Source organism: Neophocaena asiaeorientalis, unplaced genomic scaffold (genome assembly GCF_003031525.2).
Source record: "Neophocaena asiaeorientalis asiaeorientalis breed wild unplaced genomic scaffold, Neophocaena_asiaeorientalis_V1.1 scaffold30, whole genome shotgun sequence".
NCBI lineage: Eukaryota > Metazoa > Chordata > Mammalia > Artiodactyla > Phocoenidae > Neophocaena > Neophocaena asiaeorientalis.
The window spans coordinates 9,515,403-9,541,113 of record NW_020174923.1 but is presented as its reverse complement, the minus strand read 5'-3'; the positions used below and the strand labels follow the sequence as shown (position 1 = coordinate 9,541,113).

Here is a 25,711-nt window from a genome sequence, read left to right as displayed (position 1 = left end):
GGGCGCGGAGCCGGGGGCGGGGCTCCGAGACGCGCTGGGCGAGCAGGGCCAGGAGCTAAGGGTCCAGGGGCGAGCGGCGAACCCGGCGCGGAACGCGGCGCCGGCACCATGGACGAGGACGACAGCTACGGTCAGTACGGCTCGCGGCCCGGCCGGCGGACGCCCTCTCCCTCGCTTCCTCCCTTCTCCGGCCCGGCGTCCTGCCGCGCCTCTGGCGGCTCGCGTTTCCCGGGGACTGTGGTGCCGGACGCGAGCCTAGGGCGGCCGGGCCGGGCGGGGACCTCCGCAGGGCAGGGGTCACCCGGGGCCCTGAGGCTGAAGGCTGAGGGGCGCTGAGAGGCCGGCGTCGGAGTGCCCATGTCTCCGGGGTCGGCGCCGGGGGTCGCCGGGCTCGGGTCTCTGGGGCCGGGTTCGTAGGACTGGGGTCTCAGGGCCTGGGGCTCCGGGGCGGGGGTCTCCGGCGCGAGGGTCTCGAGGCCGGGGTCTCGGGCGGGTTTCGCGAGGAGAGGGTCTCGGGGCCGCGAATTCGGGGCCAGGGTCTCGGGAGGGGGTCGCGGGCCTCTGTCCGGCGCAGGCCCGGTCGCCCCACAGCCCCGCCGCGGGCCCCCGCGAATGCTTAAGTTCCCCCCGGGCATTCTCCGTAGTTTCCGGCCCCTTAGGTGTTGGCAAGTTGTGTGCCCGGGTCCATGTCTTTGTTCAGAAACGAAAATGAGAAAACACAGGCAGCGAACCCGAAGTGGACAGGCTGCGACCAGGGGGTGCCATCGGGACCAGGACCTCGGCCAACGTCCACTCAAAGGCCCGGGTTGACGATCGCTGCCCGCCGTTCCGTGTGAACGGGCTGCTGGTCCAAAGCGCCTGCGGGTGAAGCCCGAGGGACGCGGAGAAACGCAAGTTTGCTTTCTCATCTGTGCACAGAGACGCGGCATAGTCATCACATCACACAGACAGGGAAAACTTGACAAAACTACCAGTTTCCAAATCCTCCACCAGCTAACCTTATCCTGGGAACTGTTGGCCATCGGCAGGGCATTCCTCCGTCAAATAGCTTCAGATCGCCGGGGTTTTAGAAGGTTCTGTGAAATGCTTCAGTTAATTTAACGTTTTATTCCTGAGAGATGAAAGAATGGCAGATAGAACAAGTGGTGAACTTTTGTGGTTTGGTAGCAGAATATAGAGAGCACAGTTAAAAATGCTTGTGTGGCTAAAGGGAACCGAATCCTGCTTTATTGACTAATTGACATAGGTGGTGTTTGTTTCTTAAGTTCTGAGCGAGCAAGCTTTGTCATGGAGTATGGTAAAAGGAGACGGGTGAAGCATGTTGTTATGGTTTTCTGTTATTTATGAGTAAGTCATTGAGGAACCACTGACCGCAGAAAAGGTGGGTTAATGACCCACAACCCTGAGTGGCGGACAGGGGAAGGCCCACCACTTGTGGCCTGAAGTCCAGAGCATGTGAGGGATGGGTACCCATCAGATGTCCCCTTGTTACCTTCCAAGTAAAAGTAGTGTGTGCTTTTCTTCTGTGATTGAAAACAAATCACCTCCTGGCTGGTCCCGAAGGATTTTCTGGCTCCTCCAGGCTTCTGTCTTTCTGCCCACCCGGGAGAAGTCTTCTCCAGCTTTGCCTGCCGCTGTGCCTTCTCTTGCTGTTTAATCTCTTGCAGATCCCAGTGTTCTGCCAGGCTTTCTTTGTGCCCTCTTCTGGTGTTCTTACCCACCGGGCGAGGCAGGAAGCTGTTGGTCTGGTTGCTTTTAACACAGTGACTGCTTTGCCACCAGTGGCATGAATTTGTGCTTGGACGGGGTGAATGGAAGCAGGGGATATTTGTTTCCTGTGGTGGCTGTGACAGGTTAGTGCAAGTTTGGTGGCTCAAAAGAGCGTACATTTATTATCTTATAGTTCTGGAGGTCAGAAGTCCAGATTTGCTCTCACTGAGCTAAAATCAAGGTGTTTACTGGTCAGTGTTCCTTTCTGGAGGTCCTAAGGGAACGTCCGTTCGTTTCCTTACCTTTTCCAGCTTCTGAAGGCTGCCCACATTCCTTGGCTGGTGGCCACCTTCCATCTTCAAAGCCAGCAGGTAGCATCTTCTCATTTCTCTCTGACCTCTGCCTCTTCTAATTAGGACCCTGTGGTTCCATTGGACCCACCTGGATATGGATGAGGATCAGCAGCCTTGATTCTGCAGTGGTAATCCCCCTTTTGCCATATGTAGGGGTAACATGTTCGCAGGTTCTGGGATTGGGACAGGGACATCTCTGGGCTCCGTTATTCTGCTGACCACTCATAAAGATGAGGAAGAAGTTCTTCCTTTCTTTCTCTTTATGCAATTAAAAAAAATCATGTTCTTTGTATTTTGGAGGAGCCAGAAATGTTGACTTAAAGAAGATTCCCCACCCATAGGGTTTACCACACAAAAAGTACCTAATAGCTCAAGATGATCATTTGAAGAATAAGGCTCCCAGTTCTTTAAGGGTTTGCCTTAGTCTCCAGAACTGTCCATTTCTCTCCTAGGTTTTACAGAGAATTTACCTCAAAAGATAAGACAACTATTCAGATTCCACATTTCAAAAGGAAGTGCGTGCTATGGACTCATAAAGCACATAGAATGCCAGGTCCAGGGGTTCCCTCAGAACCGCCACTGGTAGTTCATGAGTCAGCCTGGGACACTAGTACTGTTTTTAACATTGTATCTTTGGGGAAATGGGTTATGATTTCCAAGCTGCCACCTTGGTATAAAAAACCTTTGAAACATAGCTCATTTATAATAAGCTAAAGAAAGAGAATTAGTCTTAGAGTTTCTCTGTTCAGTGAAAGAGAATTTCGAAAACTCACCAGAAGGCCTTTCTTTTTTTTTTTGCGGTACGCGGGCCTCTCACTGTTGTGGCCTCTCCTGTTTGCGGAGCACAGGCTCCGGACGTGCAGGCTCAGCGGCCATGGCTCACGGGCCCAGCCGCTCCGCGGCATGTGGGATCTTCCCGGACCGGGGCACGAACCCGTGTCCCCTGCATCGGCAGGCGGACTCCCAACCACTGCGCCACCAGGGAAGCCCCAGAGGGCCTTTCTTGACTGCATACTCTTTGGTGTCCTTTACGGACCCAGAGACCACACCACGGAGTTTGTCAGCCCTCTCTCCTGTATACTCCCCGTGATCCTGAATTGTTTATTCTGAGGGTCTTAACTCACTAGACCAGTGCAGCGTGGTTCAGGCTACACGCGTGGTGTGATAAGCTGTACTCTGAAGACCTGTGTGTGTGGGGGGGAAGGGTAAACAAAAGTCATTTCAAAGCTGCTTTTTTTTTTTTTTGGAAAAATGTGGAATTAGGGGTTTTCTGAATGTTTAACTGACACTTTAAGAAAGATGTTCATAATGCCTGTGGCTGGCTGGTCTTTATCCCCCGGCAGCTTCTTTCTAAACACTGTGAAATAATCGGGAGGTGTTTTTTTCCGGTCATTTTACCTTCTTATTAGATGACTGTACTTCCTGGATGTCACAATTCTCATTTGCAAAAGGAAGAGGTATTTTTGCCTTCATAGGGTTCCCTGCCCAAGAAAAGACTCAGTGACTCTGTTCCTCTTTGTGACCTCTGAACTTGAGCAGACATTTTTAACCTGCAACCTGCCCCTTAATGGGCTTTCAGGCCCCTCTGAGATTCTATGTGAGAGTTTCTGTGAATGTGCGTTTTTGGAGAGTCTTTAGCTTTAATCCGGTTCTCAGACGGCTCTGACTCTGGGAATTGCTGCTCCAGAGGTTGCCTGTGTGTTTGCCTGCCTCTCTCTTAGGACAGGTCGCGAGGTAGAGATGGGCGGGGTCCATCTAGTAGTAACATCGGAAATGTTAGTGGTGATGACTCTGACAAAATAATGAAATTTCTGAGCATGGGTTCTTAAGATCGTTAAACTCAGCGGGCCGTTCAAGGCTTTTACTTCTCAAACACAGATCTTAACTCCTCTCGGCTTTTATTAGGCTCCAGGCTGGTCCCTATCCTGCAGCACGAGGGACAAGAGGTCTTTAAGAAATAAGCCTCTTGAGAGAGTGGAGATGTTGATCTTAACCAGGCACACCTGCCGTCCTCAGAAGATTAAAGTGAGGTGTGGGCAGTGACACGCATGGGCGCTGCCGCAGGATGGTGCGTGGGAGCCCGTGGCGTCTAGAGAGATTTGCTGTTTCGTCTTTGTGCCTCCAGAACAAGCCTGGGGCCCGGTACCCAATAGAAGCAGCTCAGCAACTGTTGAGGGAATAACAGATTGAACCAGGCTCCATGTGGCAAAAGTTAACATTCATTGAGCTTGAATTTTTGTCTTCAACCCTCCATCCCAAACAGAAACTAGAACACTTTGCTGATTGACCCTGTGCCAAACCAGTTTCCTTCACTTTTCTATGATATTGATGACTTTCATTGTTTCCAGGGTAGTTCCACTCTTAGTGATTTGCGTTAATTGAAAAGAATACAATTACATGAAGTCAGGGCTTTCTTAGAAAATCTGGAACATAAGGTTACCATAATTATACATTTTGTGGTCTTTAGGGTAGATTTCCAGGGGTGACATTAATATGTCAGAGGATATAAACATTTTGAGAATTCTTTTTTTTTTTTTTGCGGTACGCGAGCCTCTCACCGCTGTGGCCTCTCCCGTTGCGGAGCACAGGCTCCGGACGCGCAGGCTCAGCGGCCATGGCTCACGGGCCCAGCTGCTCCGCGGCACGTGGGATCTTCTCGGACCGAGGCGCGAACCCGCGTCCCCTGCATCGGCAGGCGGACTCTCAACCACTGCGCCGCCAGGGAAGCCCGATTTTGAGAATTCTTGATGCGTGGTGCCAATTTGCTTTCCAAAAGGGCTGTATCGGTCTACCCTGTTCTTAGCCACGTATCGGGGTATGTGTTCCAGTATCACTGCAAATGTGCCGCCGGTGAGGATTAACATATGAAAGCTTTTTTTTTAAACTAATTTAATGGTTACAAATAGCACCTCATTATATCTGTTGATTACTAGCTAGGTTAAAAAAAATTTCTTTTGCATATTTGTGTATTATGACCTGGCTATTCACATGAGATGATGGTTTCTTTATTTATTTACCTGAGATTAACTCCTTCTTTAAGGCCTCTGTTAAATCAGCTGATTTACATTTTTCTCACTCTGATATTTTAAGCGTGGGGAAAATATATATTTGTTCTGATTGGGATTTGGGTCAGATTTTGACCATTTGTAGAGTCACTTATTTACCTTTCCTTAGTTTTTGTCTTAAAGATTGAAGATCTCTCAACCCATATATTGTCTTCTGGCCAGATACAAAATGTTTCCTTTAGGGGAGAAATTGCGAGTTAAGTGGCTTTTATTGGTTTGGGTTCAGTCTGTGGAATCTTAGGGTTCATACCAGCCTGCCCCTTTCTGAATGTCCTGGGTGTTAGTCAAAAACCATCTTGCCAAATAGTTTTTTCTTATGTATTTCATGCCTTTAAGATTAGGTAGTTCTCCAGTAAGAAGTAGAAGGAGAGCGCCGTCTTATTCCAATGTGAGAGCAAACATAGAGGTTACTTGGCGGTGGAGGAGGGTGGGGACGTGTGTGTGTGTGTGTGTGTGTGTGTGTGTGTGTGTGAGTGAATGAGAGAGACATGAGGCAGAGGACGGAAAGCTTGAGCCTGAGAGCCGTGTGGCTGGTGGAGTCTCCACTCCTGTAGCCCTCCTCACCCCTTTCCTGCTCACCCTCCAAGATAAAAGTTGTGGACAGGGGGCTCTGAAAGAAAAGCACTTTGCCCGAACCTGTCCGTCTGCTCCATTGCCACACTGCCTCTTGACTGTCTCTCTAATTATTGTCACTCAGTTTCAGTTGCAATAATAGAGGTCTGGAGGAGGTGGAAAATTATTTAGAAATTTTCAAGAAGTGAATCCTACATGCTTTGAAACTGCTGGTAATGTTGTTTTCCTTCTCTCTTCCCATGGACTAAAAAAATGTAATATAGGGTGAAGGCTGTGTAGGGGATTTTTGTTATTCTTCATTATGCAAGATGCTGCGATGCTGTGATGCTGCGTCTTTCCGCTTTTGTGGTGGTGAGATGGCTGTGAGCTGCTTCCTGTGAGGCCTGGCCGCTTTAGAGAGGGTCAGGATGTCACCTTCCTTAGCCTAGTGCTTTCTGTGTCTTCCACTTTTTTTTTTTTTTTTTTTTGAGTCTTCAAGAAGATTTCTATGGGAATTCCCTGGCAGTCCAGTAGTTAGGACTCTGCACTCTCACTGCTGGGGGCCTGGGTTCCATCCCTGGTTGGGAAACTAAGATCCCACAAGCCGTGTGGCATGGCATGGCCCAAAATAAAAAGGGCATTTCTATTTCAAAAGCATGCCTTTATCTGGCATTGTTGCAGTCTATATTGTTTTTTTTTAAAAAAATAAATTTATGTATTTATTTATTTTTGGCTGTGTTGGGTCTTTGTTGCTGCACGCAGGCTTTCTCTAGTTGTGGCGAGCGGGGGCTACTCTTTGTTGCGGTGCGCAGGCTTCTCATTGCGGTGGCTTCTCTTGTTGCGGAGCACGGGCTCTAGGTGCACGGGCTTCAGTAGTTGTGGCACGCGGGCTCAGTTGTTGTGGATCGTGGGCTCTGAGCGCAGGCTCAGTACTTGTGGCACATGGGCTTAGTTGCTCTGCAGCATGTGGGATCTTCCCGGCAGGGCTCGAACCCGTGTCTCCTGCATTGGCAGGCAGATTCTTAACCACTGCGCCACCAGGGAAGCCCCTGCAGCCTATATTGCAATTATTAAAGTTGGGTATGAATGATGGAATTGGTTTAATGCTATTAAAAAACTTTCCCCTTCAGTAGTCCTGAAACAGGCTTGGTTTCTGTGAACAATTTATAAAGGCTTATTCAGTCAACAAGCACTAGTGACCACACCACGCAGCCCCTACTGTCACAGATGCTTCGAGCCGAGAAGGAGGAGACAGACGTGGAAGAAGGCTGTGAAGGAGAGTATTAGAGTGGACGTGACAGGTGTACAGGAAAACTCAGGCACACAGAGGAGAGCAGTTCTACCTGGGGTCAGGGTGGGACCGGATTGGGCAGAGGACAGTTCACGGAAGAGCTGACACTTGGGCTGGATTTTGAGTTGAGTTGGTGCTAGCTAGGTGGATATAGCAAAGAAATACATTTCAGGCAGAGAGATTGAGCAGAGGCCAGGCGAATGGAGTAACCGGCTCCTGCGGGGAGCTGCAGATGGTTCTGTGTGCCCGGGGGGAGGGCGGGGGGGGCCCTGAGGGCTCCTGCCTGGGACCCAGGACTTTCTTCTCTGTGCCACGAGGAGCCATGAGGGGTTGGGCTGGCCTGTTTCGAGGTGATTATTTTGCATTTTGGAAAGATTCCCCTGTCTGGTGTGGTGCAGCTGGGCAGCGTGGAGCCCCTTTGGGAGCTATTGCAGGCATCCGGGCGGGGTAGAGGATGGGGCCTGAGTTAAGGCAGTAGGGGTGGGAGGAAGGGGGGAACAAGCACGAGACTGAGTAAGGATTTGGTTGAAATTGATAGGATTTGGTTGCCAGAGTTTGGGAGGGACAGAGCTTTGAAGGACGATAAGGAAACAGGATGAGTCTCGGGGAGACCGACCACTTAGAGAGTGTCTAGCCTGAGTGTGCAGAGTTGAACGCAGGAGCTCAGGTGAGGACACACTGAGTGGAGTCGTGAGGTTCGTACGGGCCCTCCACGGGGGGAGGTCTGTTTAGGCAGCTGGATTAGGAACTGGAGCTCAGGGAATTACCAACACACGAGTGGGAGTGGAAGCAGGGAAGGGGTGATGTGACGTGCTGACTGAGAAGAGGTCCAGGGACTTCATCTTGGGCGTGCCACCGTTGAAGGGCTGGGCAGAGGAAGCAGCCCGAAAAGGAGACTGTGCAGTTCTATATATGTATACATAGAACTCTTTTAAGAAACTAGATGAAATGAACAGAGAGGGGGCAGCAGCTAGAAGGCAATGCAGAATGGAGAGGCTTTTGTTTTAAATTTGGGGACACTTGAGACTGTGTATAGACTCTTTTTTGAAGACTCCTCTGAACCAGTCTTGGATTGAGGTTCTCGCAGACCATGTGCTGTGAGCCCCGTGTAGGGTGGGGCTCGTATTTCATTTTGTCTGTTGAGGCTTTTACACACAGCAGCTGCCGGACTGCGTGTGTTTGCAGCCTTTTTAGCTTAAGTTACTTTCTCTGATGATCTCTGCTTCCCTGAAATACTTTTTCCAACAGCCCTAATGATTGAAATTAAGAGAGTGTTTTGATTTTTAGCTGTATTCTTGCATTTTCAGCTGCCTGCTTGACATTTCCCCCTGGGTATTCCATCATCTCAAATTCAGCACCGGAAGGTGACCTTCTGCCTCTCTCCCTTCTACTCTCCTCTCCAGACTCCTCCTCCCCCCCCTTTTTTTTTTTTAACTTTTATCCCCATTTACTTATCACCCCAGTTACTCAGGCTTGAAAAAATACTCTACTCCTTTGTCTTTCTTGCCTCCTAAATTATTTCCCGGCTGTCCATCATCTATCCATCTATTCATCCCATTTTCATTATCTTCTTTGTGTTGGGGCATTTGCTTGATGCCGAGGCTATGAAGAATTTTAAAATACGGGCCCTGTTTTCAAGAAGCTCACAGTGTAGGGGGGTTGATGAATTGAAACATTTCAATGAAGAACATATGACAGATGCTCTGATGAAGATATAAACAAATGCTGTGGGAGCCTGGAGGGTTCTAGTTTTCAGTGTGTTTTGGGTGAGATACACTTTTGAGTAAACCACCTAACTTTGGGATGAAATGAGGTGGGAGCATTGCAGAGCATGTGTTACCACTATAACTATTTTTGTAGCAGCAGTTAACTGTGCACTAAGTTCACTGCTGAATGTCTTTTGTACATTCTTATTTAGTCCTCACAGTAATCCTGGGTGGGAGGAACAGTGGCCGCGCCCTCTTAACAGGTGACAAGATAGAAAGGTTAAGAGATTTATTTATAAAAGGTGACCTGGCTGATGAGTGGCAGAGTTGGCACTGGAACCAGATTTCTCAGACTGCAGAGTCTGTGTGCTCACCACTTCTGCTGCCGGCCTGCTTGTTCTTTTTTTTTTTCTTTTGAATTTTAGTATAGTTGATTTACAGTGTTGTGTTAGTTTCAGTATACAGCAAAGTGATTCATTTATGCAAACATATATATTCTTTTTCAGCTTCTTTTCCATCATAGCTTATTATAAGATATTGAATATAGTTCCCTGTGCTGTACTGTAGGTCCTTGTTGTTTATCTGTTTTATTTATAGTAGTGTGTATCTGTTAATCAAAAACTCCTCATTTATCCCTGCCCCCACTTTCCCCTTTGGTAACCATACGTTAGTTTTCTGTGAGTCTCTTTCTGTTTTGTAAATAAGCTCATTTGTATTATTTTTTAGGTTCTACATATAAGTGACATCATATGACATTTGTCTTTGTCTGTCTGTGACTTCACTTAGTCTGATCATCTCTGGGTCCATCCATGTTGCTGCAAATAGCCTGCTCATCCCTGTTTCCTATTATTTCACACCCCTCTCTTCACTGTTACATGCTTATACATGTAAAAGGTATACATGCCTTGTATACTTTTTATAAACTTCCCAAACTTTCTGTTTTTCTCCTGGAATTAGGAGTTCCAATTCCATGAGTTCCATGTCTTGATACACTTTGGTTACTTTTTTGGTTAAAACCTATGTTGCAGGTTATTAAACAGATGTATATTGAAAGAGCCCATTGTTAATTTTAGGGTTGAGATTTGAGGGGTTAGGCAGATCATACAGTAAAGCCTGTTTCTTTCTCCTAGTCTGTTGGGTTGTGTTGGCTTCCTGGGGCCTCTGGTAAATGGGGGCTGGTGTGGCGACAGGAGTCACGCTTCTGGCCTTTGAGGGTCCCCTGGAGCCAGACACGTCCTATGGTTGGGCAGCCAGAGTTTATATGCGAAGCCCAGGTAACCAGGTGAAGGTTAATACAGGAGTCCTGCCTCCTGCAGGTCTGTCCCGAAGCTGGCCTCTCAGCCATTTCCAGGCGCCTCCTGGTGTGGCTTCTCACCTTTCACCCGTTAGGACGAAATAGAAGAGCCTGTGGGGGTGGGAGCTGGTGGGGGTGGGATGAATTGAGAGATCGGGATTGACATATATACACTAATATGTGTAAAATAGGTAACTAATAAGAACCTGCTGTATAAAAAAATAAATAAAGTTCAAAAAAAAAAATAATAAAGAGCCTGTTGAGAGAGGAAACCCAACAGTGAGACAGGAGACTGCTGTGGTGGCACGGTATTTCTTCAGGGGAATGATAGTACCTTCCAGCATCACCCCCCCTCCGCCACTGCTGCTCTAACTCCGTAGTTTGTGCCTCCTGTCAGGGCCTCGTCCGTACGACAGTCGCCTAGAGGGGTCACCGAGGATTCTGGAGCAGGACTTCAGCTTTGCAGCCTCAAAAAGACTCTTGGGGCCTAGATTCCCAAGTGAGCGTGCTGATTTATGACAGTGTTTGCAGGAGTTTTTGAAACCAGCCTTTGGTCGTTGGACTGCTCTTAGCCCAGCTGCGGGAGCGCCTGCGAGAGGGCTGTGGTTCAGGACACCCAGGCAGCCCAGGACCCCAGCGTCCTCATTCTCATGCCTCTTGCTTTTCGCCTCCTAAGTCTCACCTCCCCTGGACCATCACTCTTGTGTCAGGATGACACCCAACAATAAAGTGGGACTGAAGCAGCTCCTGAGCACCCTGGGCTGTCGTCTCAGAGTCCCAGACCTCGTGGTCACCTTAGCCGCGTTAGGCACGCTTCCTCCCTGGAGTGGCTCTCCTCCTTCATGGTGATTTACCGGTGGTGGGCAAGGGTGACTTCTTCAGCTGATTCAGTAACTTTGACAAACACTTCCAGTGATTTCCCCCAGTGTCCAGACAAAGCATGGAGGAAGTGAATTTCTGAAAAGATTGCAGGGTTGGAATTGAAAGATTATTTTGTGGGTTTACAATATTCTCAGAGAAACAGAGATTCTGCCCTAGCCTTTGTGGTCTAGCCCTGGAGGCACACCTTCTGGGCCATGGTCTCCAGGGAGGCCCTTGAAGACCTCTACACCTCTGCCCTTTCCACTCGGCCCACTGCCTGCCGGGATGCTTCCCACCCGGACATCCTCGTGATCAGTCCCCTCACTTACCAGCCTTGGTTTAGGTTCCCTTCCTCCCAGGGAGGCTTACCCAGATCTGCGTGCAGTTAATTAAGCAGCCTGCACTGCACGCCTCTGCCCCCCAACTCTGCTTGACTCCCACCCCCTTCCCTAGGCGCTCATTGCCCGCTACCAATTACGTTTATTACATGTGGCTGGTCTTCTCCAGCTGAAATGGAAGCTCCACGGAGACAGGAATCTTCATCTTCTGTTACCAGACACAACCCAGGTGCCTAAGACTGGGCCCGGTACACTGCAGACTCTGAGTTTGTTGACGGAATTGTTGAGTCCACACTCTCTCTCGCCTATCTAGTTTTGATGTGGAAACTAAGGTCATTGAAATTGCTCCTGTAAACTTGCAAGTTGTTGTTGAAATTAGAACTTAACCCTCTTATCTCACACGTGCTCTGTCCTTTTTCATTCTTCTGTGTTTTGTGGTTTATTTGGGGGCTTGGTTCTTGCTGCAGCTGGTTGTGGTATAACCAGTTAGGCGGTTCCACACTGCTGGCTTGCTGCAAGCGTCATGGGGACGCTTTCTATGCGTGCAGAGATCTCAGTACAAATCTTAAAAAAGGGATGTTTGGACAAAACATATGATTATTCTATTCCTGAAAGATGAGTGAGACGAAGAAATTCTTTAAGAGGGCTGACGTAACCTACAGTAAGGTGATTTCTGGTGTGAGTCCACTTTAGTTTAGGAAGTATTAAGGTATTAGACAAATGTATGTATCTTGACAAGGATTAAAAATTTTCGGGATTAAAAAAATCAGGAAAGCAACTGGGCATGTTGATAGGATGCTGCTTTGACCTGGATCTTTTCTGGACGTGCCCTCAGCGCCGTAGAGAGAGGAAAGACGTGGCTTCACTCTGTTAGTTTCTTACGGCTCTTGTAACAGATCATCGTGAATTTAGTGGCGTAAAACAACACAAATTTACTTTATTGTTCTGGGGGTGGGTCACAAGTCTGGAATGGGTCTCAGGGCTAAAATCAAGGTGTCAGCTCTGTTCCTTCTGGAAGCTCTAGGGGAGCCTCCATGTCCTTGCTTTTTCCACCCTTCAGAAGCCGCCTGCATCCCTTGGCTCGTGGCCCTATTACACCTGTTTTGTTTTGTTTTATTTCTCTCATTACATCCTCAAAACCACCAATGACTGATCAAGTCTTTCTCATACCTCATCACTCTGATGCTGACTTTGCCCCACTTCCACCTTTAAGCCCTCTTGTGATCACGTTGTGCCCACCCAGGTAATCCAGGATAATCTCTCCATCTCTAGATCAGCTGATTAGCAACCTTAATTCCATCTGCAACCTTAATTCCCCTTTGCCGTGGAATTTACCAGATCCACATGGTCCAGGGACTAGGGTCAGGACATCTCTGGGGGCCGTGTTCTGCAGACCACATCACCCTAGCGCTTTTGTTCCTAGGCTGTTTCTCATGAGGAGGGACCTGTTTCTTCTTGAGGAGATGTTCCACGTGAATAGGAAGGACTACAGCATTGTGTAGGCTTTTTCTAGTTTTGTAAAGCATTTCTTGTCCTAGAAGAGCGTTCCTCATTCAGCACACATGCAGAGCAGCAACAGACTCTGACCTGTATGTCCTGTTCTGCTCCTCAGCAGCCCTGTTTGTCATCAAATTGCCGGAACAGAGAAGGTCTCCAGTCAGAGGCTGTGTTGTTGCTGCCCGTCCTTAGGAATGTTTTTGTACTTAACCTTGGTAGCAAAGAGAATTTTTTTTTTGGTTTCAGGTAATGGAAACATCCCAGAACGATGGAGCTTGATAGGAAAAAGGAGTTCATTATTCTAGAGGAATATATTGACATGACATTGTTCGGTGATTATTTTCCCAGTCATCTGCCTTTTTTCCTCACGTCACTTGATGGGCATCCGTGTAGAGGAAGCAGGCTAGGTGTGATTACTCTTTCACAAATTCGTGTTAAAGGCTCATCTGGTTTGATTTCCACCCTGAATGGATTTCAAGGATACAAAACTGAATTTTTGGCTAAATACTACTGTCCTTTCCCTTTTCTGATCTTGCTGTTATCTCTCATTTTCTTAAACATATAAACATGTGTACATATAGCGTTTTCATAAGAGGAATTTAAACTTCTACTTTAAAAAAATTATGAAAGTAACATCCTTATGGTAAAAACACAATTGATAGAGACAAGCATGTAGTTAAAAGTCACTTTTGACTTTTAAAGGGGTTTCTAGGCTCTAGGAAGTTTGCACGGTTTTAGTTCTCTGTGCTATCCCCAAGGTCAGTTGATTTCCACACAAAAATAGGTTACACATCCCCCGATTCTTGCCTGGAGCCACAGAACTGAAGAAAACAGTCTCTGTGAGACTGAATTGTGATTGGAGATTTGCCGCTTGGAGAAAATAAGTTTGGGACCGTTTGAACGCAAAAGTCGGGGGATCGCGCACGTAGAGACCGCGTGAGCCAGGATGTGTGCTCCTGCATTGCTGCGGGACTCAGGCTGAAATTACAAAAGTATCAATAGTCTGTTTAACCTGCCCATCTGAGTTGGTAATCTAGTAAATAGGGGTTAGAATGGTGTGTCCACGCCTGGCTAATCTACAGAATCGCCTGTGTCAGTTTAAAAGGCAGTTTACTCTGGGGCCCCACTCTAGCCATAGCTAATGAACCGGGACCCTCCAGGGTAGGATCCAGGAACGAATGAATACATACATACATACATACATATGTACACACACATACACACATATTTTCAAAGAGCCTAAATTCGAGGATGTAGAAGACCCACTCTCAGGAAGCTTGCGCTGCTCTCTTCGGGGTCACGTTGCTTGGCCCTGGCTTGCATTAGAGATGGTTCCCTTTATTTCCTGTGTTTGTTTGAAATGATGGTGTGAGGATTTGTGTCAAGGATTGTAGGAAGGGTTGGCTGAGTGTTAAATGCATTTTTCCAAGGTAACCATCTAATTGATGTGGTTTTGCTTTAGGCCATTCAGAATTCCCCTTAGAGGATTTTGAACTTTCAAGCAGAGGTTTGTAAGAAGAGGCTCAGCAGATCAAAGGAGCAAAAAATAACCAAGCTTGGGTTTTTTTTTTAAACTCCTTTATTATAGCCACCAAGTTTATATGCCTCCCCACTTCAGCTTCCCCAAGTGTCTGTGTGGTTTTAGTTTTGCTCCTTTTAGAAGACACTTTCCCTGTTGCTCAGTTGCTGGGCAGCCCCTGGGTAGGCGCCATCCTGGAGCCCTGATCTGCACAGCAGAGGAAGTGACCTGAAAAGAGCCTTCCCATGTCCCACTTGGGACGTGGATTGCCAGGCACACGAGGCCTGTGGAAGGGCCGAGGCCCGCAGTCACCTGCCAGAGCGTCTTCGGAGGAGCTCTCAGCCTCTCCTCAGGGGTTGTTGGTGGATAGGCTGGCTGTAATTGTATATGCCCTCTTTAGCACTTTGGGCGAGCTTTGAAAAGTTAACATGATGGAAAATTTCAAACACATGCAAAAGTGCAGGGAAGAGTGTAACGAACTCCCATGGACTCATCACCGTGAACGTTTTGGTATAGTTTTCTTTCATGCATATTCCTACATGTCCACCGACCTTAAGTCCTTTTTGGAAAATGTAGGATTTAAAAAATAAGCTTAAACCTCAGCTTCCATCTTAAGAGACTAGCCAAAAGGAGAAAATGAAATCAAAGCAAGCAGAAGGACAGAGAATATAAAAGAGCAGAAATCAATGAAATAGAAAACAGAGCAGCTGCTCAGAAAAGTTCCCACCTTGAAGGGAAGTGGATTAGCAGAGAGAAAGGGGAGGACATCCACTCCATTTATCACATTTTAGCAGTCTGGTTATATAGTGCTGAGCAGGCATGAATGGTATGGTAGGAAGAGCACTGCACGTGTAGTCTGGCCTGGCTTCTGGGTCTGGTACTGTCTCTAATGGCCCTGTGATCTTGGGCAAGTCACTTAGCATCCCCACGACCCCTGCAAAGTGTAGACAGTGGTATCTTTCCTACCTGCCTTGCAGGGTTGTTGCAAGGTCAAATAAGAGAGTGCATGTGAAAGTAATTTACATAAAACAGCTGCGGAAATGTGGAGTGTAAGATTTGATAAGGAGAAATTTGGAATTACTAGATAAACTGAAGCTTGGGGGTTATATGTCTGGATCTTATTAGCAACAACAACACCAAAAAGCTTAAAAACTAGTTCCAGTCACTCTGTGGAATGTTTCGTAGCTTTTTAAAAAAAAACATAAGTGTTTTTCTGTGCCATTAAAATTTATATATGGATGATTTTTTTGGTGGCATCTGCCAGGGAAGGACCCCATCCTCATAGAGGACAGCGGGAAAAGCAAGAGTCCAAAGGAGGGGCTGGAGGTAGGTGGCAGGCCTCACTGGGTCAGAACCAGACAGTTTATCACGTGGAGCCCAGCAGACACCGGAACCCAGGCTGGGGCTGCTGCTTCCCCTACACCAAGTCCCACAGGGTGATGGGATGAGCCCAGACGATGGGCACGCTTGAATTGGGTTGGTCTGCCGCCGAGGGACCAGGGCCCCAGGGCTTAGCACCTTCCACAGCAAGCAGCAGACAAGCCAGCACTCCCCTGGGAGCCAGCAGGTCATGCTGCGGTCTCCTTGACCAACCAGATGTGACAAAAGACGTGTGGGGATGCTGGGGCCCTATGGTGGCCTGCCTATGCCGAATGCAGTGGAATGTGGTGGCGCCCCGATTTGATTAACTGTCCTCTCTTGTTGGTCATTTAGAAGTTTCCTCTCTGTTCCTGTAGCAAATAGCCCTGTAACATCATTGTTGGTAAAACTTTGCCCACATTTCTGATTCTTTTCTTAGGCTAGATTCCTGTAAGTGGAATCACTGGGTCAGTGACTAAAAACTTTTTTTAGTCTCTTGATATGTACTGTCAAGTGATTTTCCAGAAAGTTCTGTCACATTTACGTTTACATTTCACACTAGTATATGATGATATTTGTTAATTTATCCTTCCAAACATTGAATTGTTTTTTTGTTTTGTTTTGTTTTTGCGGTACGGGGCCTCTCACTGTTGTGGCCTCTCCCGTTGCGTTGCAGAGCACAGGCTCCGGACGCGCAGGCTCAGCGGCCATGGCTCACGGGCCCAGCTGCTCCGCGGCACGTGGGATCTTCCCGGACCGGGGCACGAACCCATGTCCCCTGCGTCGGCAGGCGGACTCTCAACCACTGCGCCACCAGGGAAGCCCTGAATTGTTTTTTAATCATTCGTTTTTTGATGTAACTTTTAAATATTTTTTTCTCTCTCTTCTCAGTGTTGGTGGGGTAGCTTTATTCTAAGACCTTGCCTAGTGTTCGTATAAATCAGAATGGGAATTATAGCAGCTTCTTTCCCAGGTCATTTCTTGTTAATTTAGTCAACAGATATTTATTGAGTACCAATTAGGAGCTGGGCACTCTGTGGGTCTTGGAATTTAGACGTGAACAGAGTTCTCAGGGACCTTGTATTCTAGATGGAAGGAGAACTTTGACCTTTAACCAAGAAAAGGAGCTGTTTTTTCTGGGTATGTTTCATCCAGCTGTATTCTCTGTTGAGCTCAGATGAGGGTTTCTTAAGAGTTAATTTAGGGTGAGAACTCATCTGCTTCCCACCTTGTGTTTACTGGACACAGGCCAGCTGTTGAGCTTTGTGTTCCTGACTTCTCAGCACTCCTGTGTCCCCTTGTGACTGAAAAGGGCTTTTTATAGACATCTGCATCCACAAATTGTGTTAAAGACTTTTGAAAGTGAGTCTACACAAACCACGATTTAATTCTGAACAGATAGGTTTTAGAATCCTTTTCTGTACAGATAGGGAGGACAGTGCCTGTTTAGGGACTCTCTGGTAGAAAGAAGCTTAAACTTGGCTTGATAACCTTGTCTTTTAATACTCTTTCCAAAGTGCATTGTTTGGGAGTTCCCTGGCAGTCCAGTGGTTGAGACTCCGTGCTTTCACTGCCAAGGGCCTGGGTTAGATCCCTGGTCAGGGAACTAAGATTCCACAAGTCGCGTGGCACCGACAAAAAAAAAAACAAGAGCAAAGCGCACTGTCATGAATTTTTCATCAGTAAGCCTTAATTTTTACCCTGGCCACCTTGTGCCTTGGGCAGATTATCTGTCTTCTCTAAGGGGCACAGACTTGGGGGTAGCGACACAGTCGCACCTGCCTTGCAGGGCATTGTGAAGGGTCCAGTGAGGTGCTCTGTGTACATCAGTCAAGGGGGTGACATGCAGCAGGAGCCTGGGGAGTGTCTGCTCTGAAGGCCATCGTCAGCGGACATTCTGGAGGACTTGGTAGGGCCTCCACAGCAAACTAGGATACCAGCGTTGACGTTGAAACACCTTACTTAGTGGTAACAAGTAGATTCATTTCCATTTATCTTTTTGCTACAAACTTTTCTGATTCCCCCTTATTGTAGTTTTTTAAAAAATAACTTTATCGAGGTATAATTTACATACAGTCACCTGTATCTATGTGAAGTGTACAGTCTGATGAGCTATATTTGACAGATTTGTGCACCATTGAAACCACCATCACCGTCAAGATACAGAACATTTCCATTGCCATGAAAAGGTTCTTTACGTCCATCTGCAGCCCATCCCTCCCTCTACCCCAGGCACCCTGGATCTTTTTGTCACTACAGATTGGTTTGTGTTCCCCAGCATTTTATGTAAATGGAATCATACAATGTTTTCTCTACTGTGTCTGGCCCTCACTCAGCATGAAGTAATTGAGATCATTTTTGGGATGTCAGTTTTTTCTGTTTGTTTCTGAGTGGTGTTCCATTGTCTGGATGGACCACAGTGTATTTATCCAGTCACCTGTCATGAACGTGTGCATTGTTTCTGGTTTGGGGCCATTGTGAATAAAGCTGCTGTGAGCCTTCATGTAAAGTCATCGTGTGGACATGTTTTCATTTCTCTTGGGTTAATATCCATGGATGGAATGGTTGGCTTGTATCGTGGGGTTTTCCTTTTCTCCTAAAAAACGTTTTATTATATGTAAAATGTAATAAGGAATGGTATGTACAAATGGTATGTAACTAGTTTTAAAATGTCTTAGAGAAGCTTTTATTTAATGTGAGAATAATATGCAAATCAGTGAAAGTATGTTTTAATATGTTATCATCAATCAAAAAAAAGACTGGATTTTCCTAGAAAAAAAGTGACGTAAAACTTGAAACAATCACAAAGTAAATGCAAACTTTTTTTTTCTGTTCTTGTACAAAATCACAATTTTGTACTTATTTAAAATTGGAGAGAAAGCTTCACACAAAAATATAGAAGTATAAATTCTTGCAGGTGGGCAAATGCACCCAGGAGCACAGCAGAATCAGGCGTGAGGGCAGGGTAGCCCTCAGGAAGGTTCTCTCAGCACTGTGTGCCTGCGTCTCCTGTGCTTTCCCTTTGCAGAGTTGCTCTGTGTGTCTAGGTAAGCTGCTCCCTGGTAACTCGTGGCTTTTGCCCATGATGTTTGTGAGACAAACACAACGTAGACAAGCCTTCGATGGTCACTTTATTCCTCTCCCTCAGTGTAGCCAGAGGATAGGCACTCTGTCATGGCATCAGCCAGGCCTTTGCCACCCACCACTGCCACTCAAAGTGTACATCTTCTTTTAAAAAGGGGGGAGCGAGTGTTAATATTCTTTTAAAAGGGATTATTCTGTAAAATATTTTTAGAACAATTCTGTTGTTTAGGGGGTTTTGGTGTTTGAACTACCAGGCAGAAAGTCTTCTACTTTGGAGTTAAGGTATTAATTAAAGGTTATTCTAAAGATTCGGTGATTTATGTCCCCAGACAAGTTAGATGGCAGGAGTTAAAAGTTAATTTATCTTAAAGTTGGCAAATTGGTCCTTTCATAGTTGCGATGTGGCAAGCCACCGATTTAGTCCACTTAGTGCCTTGTTTGTACCGTTTTCTGTCCTGATTGTTGGTACTGCTTAATTTAATGGTTGTCGTCTCCTGCAGGATTCCCTCAGGTCATTGTGTAAACCCCACGTGTGAACTAGGGATGCCAGCAGCCCTCTGAGCCTTCGTTCGCAGTCTGTCAGCCTTTGGGGTGGGATGAGAGGTTTGGCCCCAGTGTCCTCACACTCCTGGTGACTCTTGTCACACAGCTCACTCAGGCATGTGCCTGAAGACTTCAGGAAAGGAGGAGTAAATCTTTGGGGAGATTGGATAACCCCTGCGTGTACTCTTTTTCGTGATGTGTTCTTGGATGTCTTGTTTCCCGACCAGGATTATACATGACTTTCTGGCAGGACCGTCTTTTACTAAACAAGAAGTTTTGTATTCTGCAGAACTACCTTTAGCTTTGTATTTAAGTAGGCGTTTTACATTTTCAATATAGGATTGAATCTGTACCATCACTTTGTGATAAGAGCTTTGTGACATTACCTCCATTTACTAGGTCACAGTTACAGACTCATTGATGTGCTTTTGCAAAGTTCTCAGTTGTCGTCTTATTTGACGGCATTATTTGTCCTGATCATCCCAAACCAGTTAATTGATGATAGAGGTTTTCCTCCAGTTAGATACATTTTAAAGGTAATTTCTATGGAAATTGATATGAAATGCATAGGATAAAGCTCTTTCCTTTCCAGTGGGAGAGAGCAACGAATAACAGTCCTTTCTTTCCATTTCAAGTTCTGAACTGCTGGAAATAGAGAAAGCAGTCAGAAAGTGGAGATCAAATCACCAGCTTTATAACTGGTGAAGAGAGGGCGTCCCCCTAACTCCAGGCATCTGGGAATAGACTGCAAGTTGTAAAGTAGGTCACATTTCTCCCTCTTTCTTCCCACTAATTGGATCTTCTGAACATTTGGAATCACCATTCGGTATAACCAATAGCTTTAATTAAGTACTGCCTATCCTCTGATGTCTCCCGAGTTTATATAGCCAGTCCTCGTCATTTGTGGATCCCGTATTTGTGAGTTTGCCTCCTCACTAGAATCCGTTTGTAACCCCAGATCAGCACGAGGGTGGTGCTCTCTAAGTTGTGTGTGGATGTGCGCAGGGCAGTGAAAGATGCGGGTGGTCCACCACGGCTCCCAGGGCCCTCTACCTCCCCTTTCAGTGCTCAGGCCTTAAGCAAGGACCCTGGATGCACCCTGCTTAGTGCCACGTTTTTGCCCTTTCTGCTGGTGATTTCTCTGTTTAAAATGGCCCCACGCATAGTGCGGATGTGCTGTCTGGTGTGTTCCCCAGGGCAAGAAGGCCGTGGTGTGCCCCACTGAGAACACACGTGTGTTTGATGAGCCTCCTTCAGGCATGAGTTCAGTGTCAGTGAGGTGTCCTGAAACAAGCATACGTGTTGATCCTTTGAGGAAGTGGGATCAGGGGCTCGCAGGAACCTAGCCCTGTATTTCCCCTGGGGACCTTGGTTCAGTGTTCGGCAACTCAGGGTTAGCAGTGACTTTCTAGGACGTAACTGCTTGAATTATGAGGACCGACTGTACCTCTAGCCTTCTTCCTCCCCCTAAGCTGCAGGCTCGGGTGGCTCACTGCCTCATTTGTCATCCCCCCGAGATGTCTGAACGGGGCCTCATGCTCAGTGTGGCACTGCAGAGCCCCCAGCTGTCCCCATCCTAGGAAACAGCATGTCTGCCCGTGTGGTGTGCAAATCACGTGTTGAGAAATCAACCCTGATTCCTCCCTTTCTCTCGTTTTCCACATCCAGTTCCTTAGTAGTGCTGTCGATTCTACTTCCAAACACGTTCTAAAGTTCTCTGTTTTTCTCTGTCTCTCCTGCTGCCACGTGAGTGGGGGTCACTGGCATTGCTCCCCGGATGCGACTCCAGCTCCCTGTGTGGACCTCACTGTGCCCCCATATCCCATGCTCTACCCCTTCTGGGCACCTGATTAGCTGTCCCTTTTCAGGTGGACCCAGAGGGTTTGTGTGGGAGCACTTGGTGTTACTCTGGGTGATGGTAGATTCTGCAAACAGATACCTGCCTCCAAACCTGGTAGGAATATTTTTGAGACTGGAAAGGAGGGGTTTTTTTAGGGAAAATAAACATCTGAACAGTGGTTTAAGATCTTGAAGAAACGCCCCTTCAATAATAGATTATTAGAGTTTCCTTGTTTGTTTTGTATTTTACTGAAACCACCTGCCTTGTAAAACAAGGAGATTAGATTTTAGATAAAACCATGGTTTCCAATTAGTTTGCTTTTCAAATCAGTGACAGGTACCAAGCAGAAGTTTGGACTGGCTGCTCGTGTGGTACTGCCTTCCACCTCCTCTGCTCTGGCCCGTGACACAGGGTGGGCGTGGTCTGTCTCCTGCTCCTCTGTCATGTGATGGCTCCATCTGCAGGGCCCTGGCTTCTTTCTTTTCACTGGTTCACTTTGCTCTCTGTCAGCTGAGTAAAAGGATGGGTGGAGTGCACCGATTTTGTAACGTGGTCTTGTGGTTTTACAAAGAAAGGGGGTGATGTATAATTAGTAAGGCAGAAAGGGAGCGAAGGAAACAGGAAGAGGATATGCAGTGCTTGCGCATCAGAGCAGATGTCCAGAGCAACGAAGAGTGGGCAGGCAGGCTCCCGTGTTCCCCAGCCTTATCTGTCCTTACTGTTTGAGCTGTCAGAGAACTTTGCTTTCATACACGCTTAAATTTCACACCACGATGGCAGTTGTTTCCATATTTATTGAAGGCTGGCCATTTTTTCCCCAAAAGTTATTAATTGAATTTGGTTTAGAAGTACACAGAGCACCATTCCCCTAAGTAGTAAAAGTACCAGAAAGATCATTTCTTTCTTTCTTTTTTTAAAAAAAATTATCTTATTTATTTATTTATTTATTTTGGCATGCGGGATCTTTAGTTGTAGCTTTCGCACTCTTAGTTGAGGCATGCATGCGGGATCTAGTTCCCTGATCAGGGATCGAAGCTGGGCCCCCTGCGTTGGCAGCATGGAGTCTTACCCACTGGACGACCAGGGAAGTCCCCAGAAAGATCATTTCTGGAAATATCAATTGAATTTATCTTAAATAGCTGGTACTTGTCATGTATTACTTTACTCCAGTTAAAGACTGAACTTGCCTGATAGCTTAGTCACCATTGTCCCCTACAAAACCATTAGGCTTGTTTGATCCGTGAACATTTTCCTTTCGACCCAGGACAGCGTTAAAACCATCCATTCATCATGCGGTGGGTGACGCGTATTACACTGAGCTGATGGAATACCTAACGTGATTGCTCCGTGATTACCTGAGAGGATAGAACGCTGTTTCAGCAGACACTTTTCACCTTTGAGAAGGGGAGTCTTAGTTCACAGAATCATAAAATGTTTAGAGGGGAAACTTAGCATGAATCTGAGTCAGCATCTTTCGTTTGTTTCCTGTCTATGGCGTGACAGTGAGAGGGTTGTGGGAGGAGGTTCTGGAACTGGAATTTGAATAGGTAGAATTCAGGTAGAAAAATAGAAAATATTTTAAAGTTTATTTTATCTCAGTGATACAATATATACACATAGTTTAAAAGATCGTACACCACATAAAAATTTACATGCATGCTTTTAAAAAATTAATTAATTAATTCTTGGCTGCGTTGGGTCTTTGTTGCTGGGTATGGGCTTTCTCTAGTTGCGGCGAGCCGGGGCTACTCTTTGTTGCCGTGTGCGGGCTTCTCATTGTGGTGGCTTCTCTGGTTGCGGAGCACGGGCTCTAGGCGCGCGGGCTTCAGTAGTTGTGGCGCATGGGCTTAGTTACTCTGTGGCATGTGGGATCTTCCCGGACTAGGGCTTGAACCCATGTCGCCTGCGTTGGCAGATGGACTCTTAACCGCTGCACCACCAGGGAAGTCCCTCTGCAGACTTTCTGTTGACCACGACGCTACTGAGCCACATGGTGTTCTGTAGTCATTCTGTCTTCCTGGTACAACTCTTTGTTTTCCCTGGAGCTATTAATTGCCTCAACTTTCCCTTTGCCTGGTTTTCTTTGAAATTATCAGTTGTTTTCTAAAATACTGCAGCTTTGTCCCAAGCTTATCTATGATGCTTTCTGTCTGCTTAAGCACCTCAGTCAGTTGTGTCCCCCTGGACAGTGCACATCATTTTTCCGCTCAGGTCTAGATCAGTTGCTCGTAAGTCTGCTGTGCGGCCTTTGTTTCCATTTCCCCCCCGCCCCGCAGAGTCATTGGGGATTACCTGTCTGTTCGATCCCCTTTTCCTTGGTCTGTGTCTTTCCTGTTTTCAGTTTACCTTAAGTTTACAGAAGCATATTCTCTAGAAGTTTCCTAGGAAAGGGTATGTGGGAGGTCGGTGTTCTGAGTTTGCATGTTAGAAAATATTTTGGTCTGTACTTAACACTTTTTGGATTTGGTATAAAATTCTTCCAGTAAAGTTTTCTTCTGATTTTAAAGGCTTTGTTTTTTTTTTTTTTTTTGCTTGTCCATGCGATTTATCCATGTTATTTCATGTAGTTATAGTTTGTTCCCTTTTACAAATGTATGATATTTTATCTTTTTTTTTTTTTTTTTTTTGCTTGTCCATGCGATTTATCCATGTTATTTCATGTAGTTATAGTTTGTTCCCTTTTACAAATGTATGATATTTTATCTTTTTTTTTTTTTTTTTGTGGTATGCGGGCCTCTCACTGTTGTGGCCTCTCCTGTTGCGGAGCACAGGCTCCGGACGCACAGGCTCAGCGGCCATGGCTCACGGGCCCAGCTGCTCCACGGCATGTGGGATCTTCCCGGACCGGGGCACAAACCCGTGTCCCCTGCATCGGCAGGCGGACTCTCAACCACTACGCCACCAGGGAAGCCCGATATTTTATCTTTTGAGTATGCCACAATTAAAAAAAAAATCTGTTCCACTTTTAATGGACATTTAGGTGTTTTCCACTTTGGGGTTATTGCTACAAACGCAGCTGTGACCATTCACATTCATATTTCCTGGTATTCATGTGAAGGGTGTATCCCCAGCAGCATTTATAGGAAACTCAAGTCTGTTAATAGCTAACAGATGCTGTTAGCTATTAGTCTCTATTTATGCTTTATTTCATAAGCAGTTTGATAAAAAGACCAGAATTCAGCCTTTACGAAAAGTTTCTTACTGGTTTGTATTTGTATTTTATAAACTTATCTATAAAATACAGATATTTTATATCTGTATAAAGTGGAGAGGGGCTGTCTCCTAGGCAGTTTCAGAGTTAAGGGAACTCACTCTAGATGACTTCCTCACTAGGGGTATCTGGTCCCTGTGCCCGGAGTGTGCATCCCGTCAGGCTGGGGGAGCACATAGAGAGTAGATGGGGCCGAGGGCACCGCCCCGGGAGGGCCCCACTGGGCTTGGTGTTGGCAGCCGTGGTTGGCATGGCTCCTCCACTCTCCCGTGTCCTCAGCTTCCTTCATCGTGGAAGGGGATGGTGATGGTGGTGGTAGGGGTGCCGCCTGATCTCCTCCAGGGTTGCTTTGATGCTCAAGAAATCCTGTATTTCTGTGAAAATACCTCTGTGTCTCTTTGGAAACTGATACAACTTTTCACAGTTACCTGACTGATTATGGTGCAGTAGCACATGTCCCTTCAGTTGGGGTGACAAGACCTCAGGCTGTCTAGCAGCTCCGTGAGCCTGGTTCTTGTTTGGAATTCCACATCTTTTTGTCTTTGAATCTGCATTTCCTAGGTCTCTTTTTCTTGCAAACTTCTCTCCAGGTAGGTTTCCTGGCTGCGAAGAGAATGTGCAGCCCGGCCAACACAAATGTCATTCTGTGACTTTGGGTATAATGCCCTTCCTCTCCCACGCAGTGCCTGCTCACCCCAAAGGTCATCTCTACTTCTTCCTTTAAGATTGTGGCCACAAAGCGGTACTTGAATCTCCCCGGATCTCCTCCTAAATACCAGATAATGCCACTGAGATTGTGGGTTTTCTCCAGTCTCTCTCCGTTATTGGACTGCTCACATCCCCATTGTCCCCGCCTCTCCCAGGGACTGATTTTTGGTGTTCTTCCTCCAAGAACTTGGAGCACCCGGCCCTGGCATCCTAGTGCCGAGCAGCGTGAGTGGTGGTTTAGGTGACCGGTCGCTACTGCTGCCACCACCCGGGGCCTCCGGAGGCCTGTGCTCTCTTCCCTCCGGACCCCAGCAGCGTGAGTGGTGGTTTAGGTGACCGCTACTGCTGCCACCACCCGCGGCCTCCAGAGGCCTGTGCTCTCTTCCCTCCGGACCCCAGCACCCAGCTAGTGTGGTGCTCAAACTGAACACACAGTAGAGCCCCAAGTCTTTTCTGAGTGAATGCAGAGTACTAAGCACTTAGAGTTTTCAAATAATGAATACTGAGCGTGTGAGCAGCAGCTAGAACATGGGGGGCAGGTATCCTAAGGGTATTGGGCTCTTTCAGGTTGAAAGTAAGAGACCCTCAGGTTACCAGGTGATGAGACTTTCTCCTAAATGGACACAGGAAGTGGGAGGTTCAGCCGCCACAGTCGCTCTGGGTCCTGGAGCTCAGGTCTGTTCATAGGGAAATGGCCTTGGGAATCCAATCTTGTAGAGGGTGCCTGTTTAATTTCATTAGTCCACGTGGTGTGGAACAGGAAGTAGGAGGTTCAGAGGA

General features: G+C 46.9%; 1 protein-coding gene across 1 annotated transcript in view; it reads left to right on the top strand.

Annotated features, from left to right (window-relative positions):
• The first annotated feature begins 12 nt into the window (after positions 1 to 12).
• Positions 13 to 25,711, top strand: part of CYTH1 (cytohesin 1) — a 77,047-nt gene continuing 51,348 nt past the window's right edge. The window contains exon 1 of the mRNA XM_024761251.1: positions 13 to 130. Coding sequence (XP_024617019.1) covers positions 109 to 130 — 22 coding nt within the window. The 5' untranslated portion in view covers positions 13 to 108. The remainder of the gene's footprint in view (positions 131 to 25,711) is intronic.